The sequence below is a fragment of the Neophocaena asiaeorientalis genome, unplaced genomic scaffold (assembly GCF_003031525.2).
Source record: "Neophocaena asiaeorientalis asiaeorientalis breed wild unplaced genomic scaffold, Neophocaena_asiaeorientalis_V1.1 scaffold223, whole genome shotgun sequence".
NCBI lineage: Eukaryota > Metazoa > Chordata > Mammalia > Artiodactyla > Phocoenidae > Neophocaena > Neophocaena asiaeorientalis.
The window spans coordinates 2,276,426-2,289,667 of NW_020175045.1; the positions used below are offsets into that span (position 1 = coordinate 2,276,426).

Sequence of the window (13,242 nt, forward strand, 5' to 3'; positions counted from 1 at the left end):
CGGCCGCGCGCTCTAGCCGCCGGCCCGCCATGGCCGGGGTCAGCTACGCGGCGCCCTGGTGGGTGAGCCTCCTGCACCGGCTGCCCCACTTCAACCTGCACTGGGAGACCACCAGCAGCCAGTTCCGGCCCGAGGACACCGACTACCAGCAGGTGACGCGGGCCCCCTGGGTCGGAGGTCAGATCTCGGGTCACGGCCCCCCTCCCTGCGGGTCACGATCCCCCTTCCCAGGGTCACGGCTCCCTCTTTCTGCAAGGTCTAAAGACTCCCTATCCCCCACCGACGGTCACGGCCTCCTCCTCCTGCGTGGGTCCTGAGCCCCACTCCCCGAGGATCATGGTCCCCTCCTCCTTGAGGGTCTAAATGCTCCCCACCCCCCATGGAGGATTATGGCCCACTCCTTCTCGTGGGTCATAGCACCCGTTCTTCTGGAGAGCCTCCTCCTGGGTCACAGGTCTCCCCTGCTTGAGAGTCTAAGGACCCCCGCCACACACACAGTTCCCCATGGAGGGTCCACAGCCCTGCAGATTCTAGCCTTCTCTTCTGGAGCCACTAAGAGCCTCCTTTCTGGGGTTGGGAGGAGCTGCCTCCTTGCCCTCCACGGAGACCCCTCTGCCAGCTGTCAATGCCTGCTAAGGCTCCTGACCAGGGGCGGCCTGGGGGTGTTGCCAGGCAGAGCTCCCTACCCAGAGGACCCAGGGCCCTGAGACCACAGCCGATGCCTGAGAACACTGGGTGAAGCCAGGTGGGGATTCCTTACCCCTCACCCCCAGCTGGGGAATCCCACTCACTGCCAAGCTTTTGGTGGGTGAGTGGTCTGGGTAGGTGCCAGCCCTCCCTGGCTGGTAATGACCCCGTGCTGGGTGGCCAAGCTGTGGGATGTACACACAGTGCCTGCCCAGAGACCCGGCTGCCTGTAGCCCTGAGGGAGGGAGGCCTGGCCACAGGGACGCCAGATTGGCCTCAGTCTGGAAGGCTGGAAAAGGGGCTGCGCCTGGGCAGAGCTGGGGAGTGGCACGGACCCTTCGCAGCCCTCTCCCCGAGTAACCAGGCTGTACCAGTGGAGCCCTAGGTCTGGGGTCATGTCAAGCCCAAGAGCCACCCCTGCCACTGAGCCACTGCTGTTTGAGTGCAGGGCAGGGCACCTGGCTGTGGACATTTCCTTCCTGCCTGGGGATCCAGATTCCACACACCCAGTGACTGGGGTGCCTGGTCACCCAGAACACCTCTGAGTTCCTCTTTGGTGATGAATGCAGAGCCCCAGGGTGGGGTGGGAACGACTTTGCTCATAAGATGGCCTGGGAGTCCGATATCCGTGGATCGTGTCACCCCTCTCCAGTTCAGAGCTCTTTCCTCTTTGGTCTCCCTTGTCCAGAGGTGGAGAACCGGAAGCACCCCAGCTCTGCAGGGGAGCCTGCCGCCCCAGCCTCAGTGCTCACGTGGTGCCCGGTCCCCCAGCCCTGCTGATCTGTCTCTAAGCAGACTAGAAAGGGGGCTAGGGATTGGCCCACGCACACCCAGGGACAGCAGGATTCTTATAAAACCGGACCCCCGTGTTCTAGAAGCCCAGCCCTGGGGGGCTGACCAGTGTGAGGGCAACACCGCTCCTCCATGCACTCCACGAACTTCACCTGGGGTGGCTCTGCCACACCTGTCCCCGGGGCTCTGCTTCCACAGAACAGGACAGTGTACTTTACTTTAGCAAGTTCTCTGCCACTTGTCAGTTCTGAAGCTCCAGGGGTACCCGGGGTGTCTGTGGCCCACGTGGGGCTTTCCTGCTGGCCCGTGGGCTGCCACCTGCCCATGCTGCCCACCACGGTTGAACTGGCTACCATCCCTCCTGCCCTCCGAGGCGCCCGGACATGCGGTGGGAAGTGAGCGAGGGGCCGATGCCTGCAGCCCGTGGAGGCGTCAGGAGTGGTGGCCAGGCCCCTCTCCGCTCAGCCCAGCCTCCCGCAGGGCCCTTTGCTCCTGAGAGGGCCCTGGTTTCTGCCGCGGGGGAGGTTCTGACTCACTCTCTCCTCCTCTCCCCGCGGAGCAGAATTAGCTGCTGAATAATTCACGGTGTGGAAAGCAGCCTGGCTCCGTCCCCCGCCACCTCGCTGCTGGCTCGGGGCTGTGGAGCTAGCTGGACCTGGGAGGACCTGGGAGTCGTCCTGCCCCTACCCTCCTGTGCTGGTGCTTTTGGGCAGGCACTTGACCTCTCTGAGCCTTCACTGCCTCATTCCTGTATCTGGGCCGGTGCGCCGTCTTTGCAGGGCGGGTCGGGAAGTGAGGGCCCCGCGCTCCTGCTCTGTGTTGGGTGTGCAGCCTGAAGAGCTCCCTTTCTGGGTGGGTGGGCGATGGTTTGGCGTGGGCCCTGGCCTAGGGCCTCTTCCTGCCTCCCCTGGGGGAGCATTCCTAGCTGTGGGGGCATGGCCGCCCTCATCCCGCTGGTGGGTGGTGGGCCCCGTGTCCTCCTGACTTGGGGCACCCCTCTTGGCCTGGGAGCCTGTCTGTGTCTGGCACCCACCTGGGCTGCAGGGGCCTGGCAGTCTTCACCCCACATGTGGGCTGGGCCCAGCCGGGGAGGGGCTTCTGCTTCCCAGGCCGCCCAGAGGAAGCAGGGGCCCTGATGCAGGAGTAGAGGGGTGGTATGGCCTGGGGAGACCAGCTGTTAACCTTCGCTCTTTCCTGCCCACACCATCCACTGCTGGGAGCCCGGTGAAACCCACTGGAAACCCCATGGGCCAGACCCTGTTTGGGGGTGCTGTTTGGAGCTATCGCTAGCCTTTTCTCACACAAATCTGGGAGATGAGGACAGTCGTCTCCATTGTACAGATTAGCAAACTGAGGCTTAAAGAGGAGATTGGCTGAGAATCACATAGGGAGTGGGTGGTAGGGCCGGAATCCTGCTTCAGGCCCCTTGCCCCTGCCCCCCTAGGAGCCAGAGTCAGCCTTGGGGGACAGGGGCTTCCTGAGTCCCCGAAGGCTGGCCCCCTGCAGGGGATGTGACGACTGAGGGATTAGGTGCTGAGGGAGGCTGTTCTGCAGACTCTCAGAGCCCTGGCTGGCCCTGTGCTAGGGGCCTGGAGCCTCTGCAAGAGCAGGGATCGGGTTTTTCATCCTAAAGGCTTGTGATTTCTCTTGGCCCCGAATTCCTGAGGCCTCCACCCTGGAGAGGAGGGGCTCCCTGGCCACGACTTCTGTCTCTTGGGGGCCCATGCTGTTCGCTGAGCGGACAGACTGCAGGACGGGGCTGCTGCGCGTTCTGTGGGGCCTGACGGGATGTGCGGGCTGGCAGGTGCTGGAAGGGGCAGAAGGCTTCTGGGGTCTGCTGTGTGCCGCCCCACCCCCGCACCTGCCTGCTTCGCTGCCGGTCTGGCTCCCCTGGGACTGGGCTGTTCCCAGCATGCCAGGAGCTCCCCAAACCTGGGGCAGCTGATGGGCGGGATGCTCGTTTTACAGGGGAGGGGTCGCAGGCCCAGAACAGGGAGGAGACTCCCCGGTGGTTGCGTAGCCTGTGACCTGATGTGGCTTGAGGCCAGTCTGTCCTCCGTGGTGAAGGTCAGGGCTGTCATGGCTGCAGGCGGCGGGTTGGGGGAGAGTCTCAGAGCCCTCTCTGCAGACCGGCGTGCGGGTGCCTGGCTGCGGGGTGCCCAGCCTGGGCTCGAGTTCTGTAGCTTCCCGCCTGTGTGACCTTGGGTGGGTCCATCCACCTCTCTGGGCTTCACCTTGGGGATCTGCCCCCTTAACTCCTACCAGCCCTTCCCGACTCCCCACTCCCAGGCCTCCCACACCCCTGGTGTCCTGAGGCCGAGGTCACACTCACTGTCTGCCCTCAGTCCCTCTCGTTGTCACTCACTGTCTCCCCCAGTTAAGGGGAGACTGGAAGCTGTGAGCTGGAGGACAGTACAGGCTGGTGTGGTGGTGCTGCGATCGGGTCAGGGCTAGGCCTGCGGAAGTCCAACAGTCAGGGAAGGCTTCCTGTAGGAGGCGCTACCTTGCCTGCCATGGAGGCGGTGAGCCAGGCTCTGAACGACCAGAAGGCGAGGACCTGCCTGGAGCTTGGCGTGCAGTGGGCATAGCAGCTCACCTTCCACGTCGGCCCAGTGTGTGGGGCCCTGAGTGCTTTGAATGTTCCCATCGAGACCCTAAAGATAAGACCGAGGTGGCTGTGCAGAGACCTTGGGGGAGAGAGTTCTAGGCGTTGGGAACTGCCCGTGCAAAGGCCCTGAGGCAGAGAGAAGCCTGGGCCTCAGCCCAAGATAAGGGAGTCCCTCTGATCTGAACGTGCTGCCTCAGAGCTGGTGAGTGCTCTGTGCCCGGGGTTGTGTGAGGCCAGCCTGGAAGGCCACTTAGGCAGGACCCACAGGAGCCAGTAGTCTCCTAGCAGAGACCACAGCACCCTGGTTTAATGCTGTGACTCAAGCAGGGTCAGCGTGTGCCTGTGAATGAGACTGGCTCCGTTGGCACCATCTCCACAATCAGGAGGAAATTCACTCTGGTTAAAAACAGCATTTATCGCCTCTCTTCTTGTTTATGAAAGTAAGACACATTCATGGAACACTTGGAAAATAGGAAAGAGTGTGGAGACAGGAAAAAAAAGTCCCTCTAGCTGGAGTCTGTCCATGCGCTTATACCTGGGGAGGGGTGCCACCTAAGACTAGAATTTGTCACCGGCTTTTAAACATCATGTCTTTTGGACCATGTCCTTGGTCCATGGCTCTTGGTGCTTGCCCAGCATCCCGCGACACCAGGATTCTGAGGCTGCAAGTGACAGAAACGTGCCAAACGTAACAGAGCACACCGAGGGGCTGCGTGGAAGCTTCTAGAGCACGCCCTGTGTGGACAGCAGCTGTGAGGGTGCAGGGCCTATGCATTGGTGGGGGGGCGGGGCAGGGAAGCCCCTGCTAGGCGAAATCAACTTTGTTTCGCTCTGAGCCAGTGCCCCGGCGCTGGGGAGAACCGACTGTCACGTGGCCCTTTGGCTGGGAGGTGAGGCTGCTGGCTGCCTCTGCCACCAGGTCTACACCCGCTGAGAGGTAGGTGTTGGGGCCAGACTCTTGCCTGGCGCTGGTGTGGGCTCTGCGCCGCCAGGCCCCATCTTTGGGCCTTTCTGGGGCTCCTGGTTTTCTCGGGTCTGAAGATGCGGTGACCAGCTCTGTCCCCAGCACTGTACTGCCATGCCTGGGGGACAGAACAGCTTGGAGGGCGCCTGTTTTGGCTCTGACCAGGGGCTCTTGGTCAGGCTCTGGGCTGGGTGCTCTGTGTCTCTGACCCCCAAGTTACAACTTCTCTACCGAAGAGGCTCATGGCGTTTGTTTAGTAAGCTGTTTGTTTCTGGGAAGCCAAACAGTAACACTACAGAAGTGAAACTGAGGCCCCTGGCCAGCCAGCATCAGTGGGCTGGGAGACACGGACAGGCTCCAGCTCCAGCCCAGCGCTGCCCTGCCTGCGGCCACAGCCCCTGTGCGCTTTCCGAGTCTGGTCCCCCCAGCAGGAGCTAGTCCAGGAAGGCTCAGAGGGTGTTGGGACCAGACCCCCACTGGCCAAGGCAGCTCTGCTGAGTCCTTGGCTGGAGAGGAAGAGCCGAATCTGCAGCCCAGGGACTGGATCACAGAGAGAAAGTGCCCCACGTGGCCCCCGAGGAACTGGGGCACGTGACAGAGGGCGGGTGCAGCAGGACCCAGGAGCGCCTGGCTGTGCCCATTGCTGCCTCCTTGGATCTGCGGGGAGCCCACCCTAAGCCCTGTGCTGGGCCGGGACACACACATGGCCCCCAGGCAGCTCTCAGGGGCTTCCCAGGATCTTGGGGAGGGTGAGGACCCAGACCCATGGTCGGGTTGCTGCATGGCACACACCAGGCCCTGTCGCCCAGAGCAGGGAGCCACACGCTGCCAGAGGTGGGAGGTACTTTGCAGAGGACACCCGTGGCTAGGGTCCCAGGCCTGCCCAGGGGTCCCTGCTGCAGAGGGGATGCAGATGCCCCAGAATTGGATCTGCGCCTGCCCTGCTGGACTCCCGAGGGGCCCATGCACCGCTGACATCTGCCGAGGCAGCGGGTGCCCTTCGTGCCACGGACGGGGCTGTTGGAGGCTGCAGTGGGCCTCCAGGCCTCCAGTCCAGTGTCAGGGGCAGGACAGGGCCTGCGCCTGGTGCCAGCTGGCCCTGAGACTGCTCGGGTTCTTGTCCAAAGTCGGGGCAGGCGTCTGGTGTGCCCTCAGGGAGCAGGGCCAGGGGAGGGTTGAGTGACTTCCTGGGCTGGGCCTGGTGGATTTGAGGGGTGCCAGGGTCTGCACGTGGGCTGGGCAGGCTTCCGGGGGGGGCGCTGCCTCCCTTCACACTGCCCCCCACTCAGGGCCTGGGCTCTTCATGTGCCGCTGGGCTCGTGCACACACGCAGGCTGCAGCCCCCGCTTGGTGCGCCCCTCCCCCTCCTGGGAGGTGGCTGGCTGAAGCTGGGTCCCCTCAGAGGGGCGGGTGGGCTCTGAACGGTAGGTGTGCCAAGGGTGCTTGGTTTTGTCCGCACCACCCTCTAGGGCCAGGCGTGTCCTGTGTTGGCCGAGGGCATGGGGTGAGGCCGGGCTGCCCAAAGCCTGAGTGGCCCCTTGCTTCTGCCTCTGAGAAGAGCGCCAGGCGTGGTGCCACTCTGCCCGGCTCCCCCGCTCCCCTGCCCTGGCCCCGTGCACCCTGGGCTGGGTTCCTGACCGTTGTGAGGAGGCCCTTCAGACTGCTGACCCCCGAGTCGGGTTGGGCTGTGCCCCAGGGTGGAGACGAGCCCTGGGCTGGGCTCTGGTCTAGATGATGATGTGACCGCCCGTCTGGTAGCTCCTGGCTACATCTGAGGCCAGTCGCGTGCGCCCCCAGGAGTGGCGGGTGGAGAGGCGCTTGCAGACAGGCTGGTGAAGAGCAGAGGAGTTTTCTGGGTGTCATGCTGGGAGACGTGTTAGGGCATCGGACCGAAATAGACACGCTCGCAGCTTCGAGGGCCGCGCTGGCGCCGTGTTCTCTGGTGTCTTCCCTCCGCCAGCAGGCGGGGCGTGGGCAGTGGGAGAGTGGGGCCTCGGTGTCCTTCCACGTGGCCCACAGGCCTGGAGGGCAGCAGGAGTGCTGAGCCTGGGGGATGACCGACCAGAGCTTCTCTCTGGGGCTTCACCCAAGTCCCGCCTCGCTGGGCCTGTGTCCCGGTGATTCCTGGCGGGGCAGGGTGGTGTGTGCCCGTGAGGATGGAGGTGCAGCTGGAGTGTGTCTGTGAAGCCTGGTGGCCTGGACCTAGGACTTCAGGGTGAGGGGACTCGGCCAGAGAGCTGGACCCCTCCCGGGCTGCTGCATGCTGGCCACTGGCTGTGCTTTCTCCAGGCATGGCCACGAGCTCACCATCATGGAATTTGTGAAACCCAAGCCTGGCTCAGTGGAAAATCTGTTTTTAATTTCTGGCCGGCATCTGGGAGCCACAGCCAAGTGTGTTCGGGCTGGGGAGCAAAGGGCTGCACACCCGGCTCAGCTCCACGGCCCTCAGCACCCAGCCAGCCTGGCCCGGGGGTGAGGGAGCCTCTTCTGGAACTTTCCTCAGGAGGCCTGTGCTGGCCCACACCCTGTCTCCATTACTCAAGTGTGGGGGCCCTGGGTGTCCCTGCTGGCCCCAGGCCCCTGCCCTGGAGGATGGGTGCCACCCCTGGCCTGGGGGAATGGGTGTCACCCCTGGCCTGGAGGATGGGTGCCACCCCTGGCCTGGGGGATGGGTGCCACCCCTGCCCTGGGTGGTCTGGGGACCAACAAGGCCGTGTGTGTAGCTTGGCTACAGTGGGTGCTGAGGCAGAGGGCCAGCGCTAGGGGAGGGGGCAGTGCCATGTGGGGTGCGTCCTTCCCAGTGGGAGACCCCAGACGTAGGAGCTGTGGCAGCAGCTCAGCCTGGTGCCCCTCCCCTTTCCTCTCCCAGGCCCGGGGCTCCAGCCAGGACATCTCTGGGTTCCTAGAGGGTGCCTTGGGGTGTGGGACGCTGCCAGCCTCCTGGACACCCTGACCTGGTCTCTTCCTCTGGAGAAGGGCCTTTGGCAGCCCCAGGGCTGAGGTGGACAAGCCCCAGAGGCACTGGAGGGGTCCATGGCTCCCCCTTCCCACTCCATCCCCGCTCCGCTGCCTTGGTCACAGCTGCCAGGGCCTCCCAGGACGCAGGTCTGCAGCCTGGACCTGGTGCTGGGCCCTCACTCACACTGTCCCTCTCTGGGAGTGCTCACCCCACACCTCACCATGCCCTGCTGGCACCCGCTGACCCTGTAATGGCAGTTTAGGGCACCCCCGGAAGCTCCTGCACCCCTCCCCCGATCTCCCTGGTTCCCACAGTTTGTGCTTCCAGGCCTGCACTGCTGGGGTCTTGGGAGATGCCAGCCCACCAGGAGCTGTGTCTGCGGGTCCCATGCCCCGTCCCCAGGGCCAGGCCTGGCGCTGAGTATGGACACCCTGTGTGTAGTGGTCCTCGGTCGGGCCAGCTCCTGAGGCTCTGTGCGTGGTGAGGCCGGTGTGACCGACAGGAGGACACGGGAGTGCGGGCCGGTGAGGTCCCAGGTCCCTGGTGGAATTTGGACTTGCCTCCTCTTTGGAGCTTGCTGTTTACCAGCTGGCCAGGCCACCTCCCCCGGAGAGTTGCTACAGGGGGAGGGGGTCAGCCCTTCTCCGGGGGCTCCCGCTCTGGCAGGCACACAGCCCTCCTGAGTCCCTCTCATCCGCCCGGCAGCGGTGGGACCTCAGGCTGCGGTCACGCCCCCGGGCTGGGATCCCGACCCCACCCCACTAGCACATGACCTGAAGGAAGAGCCCGATCTCCTGGAGCCTACCCAAGTCACCCCTGGACTGCCGGTCCCAAGTCTCCCTGCCAGCACCGGCGCCTGGGTGCACGTGATTTCCCACAAGGAGGCCCCACCACTGGGACGGCAGGGTGGCGGGGAAGCGGCCTCTGGCGCTGTGCTTGGGGCAGCCATGGGCCCACACTTCCCGTCAGAACCTCCGTGAGGGTCTCCCGGTGGGGCGGCGTCTCCCCAGCCTGGCCGCGGGCTTTGGTGGCCTGCAGAGGGGCCGAGTGGACAGGCCAGCTCTCGGGGTCAGTTGCTGATGGCACGGCAGCGGCTCTGCCGGCAGGGGTGCGTGTTCAGCAGGCAGTGTGTCCATGCTTCTGACGTGCTCCCCGCGTGTGGCGTGCTCCCTCGCAGGCTTCCGTGCCACGTGCTGCCAGGACGCCTAGCTGAGCTGCCTGTGCAGGTGACACGTGGAGGTGCTGCCCCAGGGTCACGCGTGGCCCTGCCGGCCTGGTGGCCTGGGGCCTCCTGGTGCAGCCTGAGCCGGCGCTGTGTGGTGCGCATACCCGTGCGCTGACAGCCCACATCTGGGCTGTGCCAAAGGGGCAGAGCGGGTGCCGGGGGGGGGCCGCAGCAGGTCGTGGTGGGGACAGGCCTCCAGCCTTGTGCGCTCTCACGCTGTGGCCTCCCGGCTGCGATGGGGCTCAGCCTCTGCTGCACGGGCTTTTATTAGTAAGATTTGGTGATACACCATGGCCCTCCCCTTACAGGGCCGGCTGGATAGCCCCCTTGTAGCTGGACTGCCAGCAAGTCTGAGGCTGAGCTGGGGATCCGCCCACCCTGCTGGGACCACCCGCCTGCACAGGGAGCCCGCTGAGGCTCACACAGAGACCACCTCTGCCCTCGGGCCCCTGTCCCTCGTCCCCTCGCCGGCGCTGGGAGGACCCGCTGGAGGCCAGGGACTTGTCAGGTCCCCTGATAGGCCTCAGATTTGGGCCTGGGCCTGAAATGGGACGGAGTGAGGCTTCAGACCCTGAGCTGTGGCTCATCAGGTGTTTTCAGAGCCGGTGGGGACTGTGGGGGCCTTAGGGCCTGGGGGGAGCGCCTGGACACAGGGCCGGGCAGGGGCCTCCTTGGTGGATACATTCCACGGCCGGGGCTGCAGGGCCTTGGGACCGGTGGGGTGGGCTGGGGCTGAGAAACAGCAGCTGTAGGGCCGGGAGGGGTGGGTGGACGGGCCCCCAGCCCCGTGCACGTGTGTCCGCGCCAAGTCCTCACAGCGCAGTGCTTGAGGCGCGCTCAGGTGGCGGGCGGCCAGCGCTGTGGCCCGCGGTCAGGATACGGGCCCCAGTGCCTTGTCTCGCCTGACTGAGTGCTGACATCACTTCCATCACAGACGGAAAATTCCATTTGGTCAGAGCCCAGATGCTGATCAAACATTTCCCATTCAGAGGGGACGCCAGGCTGTTGAAAGGGAAGGCGGGGCCGCCACGGGAACGCCAGGGGAAGGCTGTTCTCTGGACGAGGGCAGAGGTCAGGCCCCCCGGCCCCTGGGCGGGAGGAAGCAGCTGCCCACTGCCGTGCGCCCCAGGCCTGGCTCCGGCACCCACGTGGGCTCTGCTGCTCTGCAGCAGTGGGCTGGGGCCCTGTGTCATCCAGGAAGAGGGTGCTGTCACCTCTCCACAGGGCTGAGTGAGGCTGTCCTGGTGGAGGCCCCGCAGCCTGCCTCCCGGGGCTGTGCCAGGGGCCCACGAGCAGCCCAGTGGGGTCCAGGTTTAAGGCTGGCCTCGTCCAGGAGAAAGCCGTCCTGCCAGAGAGAAAGCTGCCCCAGCCTGTCAGAGCTTGGGGTGGGGGGCAGGGGCCCCGTGTTTCTGAGTGTCCACTGTGGGCCAGGCCTCAGGGCCAGGGGGGGCACCACCCCGGCTAAATTGATGAGCTCAGCGAGGCCTTTCCAGCGCCCCCTAGGGGAGGTGTGGGCAGACAGACCTGGCGCTTAAAGGGTGGAAATAGGGCCCTGTCATCACGGTCAGGAAGGGCTTTCTGGAGCTGGGCAGACAGCACAGGAGGGGAGGGGGCGGAAACCCAGCTGCCCGGACGCCTGGCTTCCTGTGTGTTGGGCTAAAGGGGTGACATATAGCACCTGGGTCTCTGCCTGTCCTTGCCTTCAGGGAAGCCTCTGGAAGTCACTCTCCTGCCCTCAGGTACCCCTCCTGGAGCCCCGGGACACACTCTCACCCTCAAGGCCCTGGACCCAGGGCTCCCCGGCGCTGGGCCTGCCTTGCCCCTGCCTGTCACTCGTTCGGCCCGTGAGGCAGGGGTGGAACAGGAGGCTCCTCCCCCAGGGCTGTGACTCTTAGGGCCCCCAGGCAGGTGGCTGTGCCTGTGCGTGAGGCCTCTCTCGGCTCCCCGTCGCTGGCAGGGGTCCGATGCCCAGGTGCTTGGGAACCCCTCCCCGCCTGCCCCCCCAGGACCACAGCGCTCGCAGACACAGGCTGCTGTTGGCACTGCTGCTGGGAGCTCGGGCGGCAGCTTCACGTGTGTGGGTGTGAGTGAGCATGTGAACACGTGTGGGCATGAATACGCGTGGGTGGGCGTGAACGTGCACACGCCCACTTTGTCCCCGAGTGGCCCGGACTCCCCCCCAGCAGCTGGGACAGCGGCTCCCTTTCCCCAGCCCACCTGGCTGCGTGGGTAGAGCTGGCCTGGGAGCAGTACCCCGAGGGCTCCCCACGGAGGCACTGTTCTAAGTCTTTATGGGCGTTAGCTCATTTCATCTCACAGCAGCCCTGCTAGGTAAGGGAGTGACGCCACTGTCCCTGTTCTATACGCGGGGAAACTGAGGCACGGGGACACTGACCCACGGTCACATTCTAGAACCAGGCAAAGCAGCGTTCGAACCCCAGCCCTCTGGTTCCCCTCAAGACTAGCCGCCCCTCTGGGCTGGGCAGGAGCCACTCCCTCACACCTCTGTCCAGCAGCAGGCTGCCTCCTGGTGGTGACACCCGGGGTGTCCCTCCCCTCGACCTCTGCTCCCGGGGGACTGGGCACCAGCAGGGACTGCAGCATCGCCATAAGCCGGCCCTTCTCCCACGTGACAGCTGGGAGGGACTGGGAAATGTCACATTCCCAGAAGAGGAAGCAGGGCCTGCGGGAGCCGCACTGGCTCTCACGTGGCAGAGCTGGGAGCAGGCCAGGGGCCTCCCACGGCTGGCTGAAAAGAGCTACTGACAGGTTTCTGGGTTCGTGTTTTAATTATAAAGGTAGTGTGGTTCGTGGTTTAGGGGAAAAAAAAAAAAAAGATAACCAAAAAAGGAAAAAAGAAAAAAAAAAGAACCCAACAACAAAAAACAAACGAAATCAAAGCTGTAGGAGATCCAAGTGCGCCTCCCGGGTGCCCAGGCCTGGCACGGCGCCTTCTGGGCAGTGTCAGCTGTGGTGGCCTCTGCCCAGAGGGCTCTTCCCCGACCTGCTGGATGATGATGCGCCCTTGCAGACTCGCCCTGCTACTCCTGCCTGTTCTGCTTGTTCTGTTTTTCATGGCCCGGCTCCCGTCCAGCAGGCCCCAGCCCCAGCCGCCTGCAGCAGCCCGGCAGCCCCGAGGACGGGGGCTCTGCCTGTCGGGCGCCTGCCAGGCCCTGGCACCTGACACGTTTCCCAGACAAGCGGTGAGCCCAGCTGTGCCCCACCCCGGCCTTGCCCCAGGCGCTAGGATCCTGCTTGGCCAGTGACGCTTATCTTACCTTAGTTTTCTCATCTGGCGAACGGGAGTGGGGGTCCTGGCGCCACCCGGGCGGTGGTCTAGGCCCGCGAGTTCTTTGGCAAGCCCCGATGACCGTGTGAGCCCTGGCCTCGTGCGCTGCCAGGCTGGGTGGACTCAGGGCCCCAGAGGGGGTGCCGCCTGCCCTGGGCCCGATTCCCCGGCTTCCTCACTCCAAGAGGGGTTTCCTTGAGGGGGTGCATGTAGATGCACTGATTTCAGCATCAGCTCCACGCACGCTGTGTTCCGCACGTGGTGGCGGGTGAGGGGATCCGGCAGGAGAGGAGGTGGCGCGAGGTGGGGGGTGGTAGGCGGGCTCCGGCTGCGGCAGGAGGGGCAGCGGTCGCTGCCAGCGCTTGGCCGAGCTGGGGCTGGCGGGGGCCAGGCTGGTGAATGGGGCTCGTTGCTGGTGGAGATGTCTAGGCAGGCGTGTGGCGTGGTCCGACTGAGGATTTAGGGGAGCAGCCCGCAGGCGGGGGCGGCAGGGCCTGCGGCCGCTGTGCTTGGTCTCCAGCTTGTGCGTGTGAAGGCGGAGCCCACTAGGCGGTGCTGTTCCTCGCACCCTGCTGTGTGCTGTGGGGTGGGGCGGGGTTTGTGGCTGACACTAGGCCCCTGAGGTGAGTCCCCTCCCCCATGACTGGCGCCTGTCCCTGTGACGGCCCTTGATTTCCACCAGAGACCCCCTGCTGTGGCCTGGCTGGTGTCCCTGTGT

The 13,242-nt window shown here is 64.8% G+C and overlaps 1 protein-coding gene across 1 annotated transcript in view; it reads left to right on the forward strand.

The window, feature by feature from the left end:
- The first annotated feature begins 6 nt into the window (after positions 1–6).
- Positions 7–13,242, forward strand: part of TTYH3 (tweety family member 3) — a 26,225-nt gene continuing 12,989 nt past the window's right edge. Inside the window, exon 1 of the mRNA XM_024763453.1 lies at positions 7–152. Coding sequence (XP_024619221.1) covers positions 30–152 — 123 coding nt within the window. The 5' untranslated portion in view covers positions 7–29. The remainder of the gene's footprint in view (positions 153–13,242) is intronic.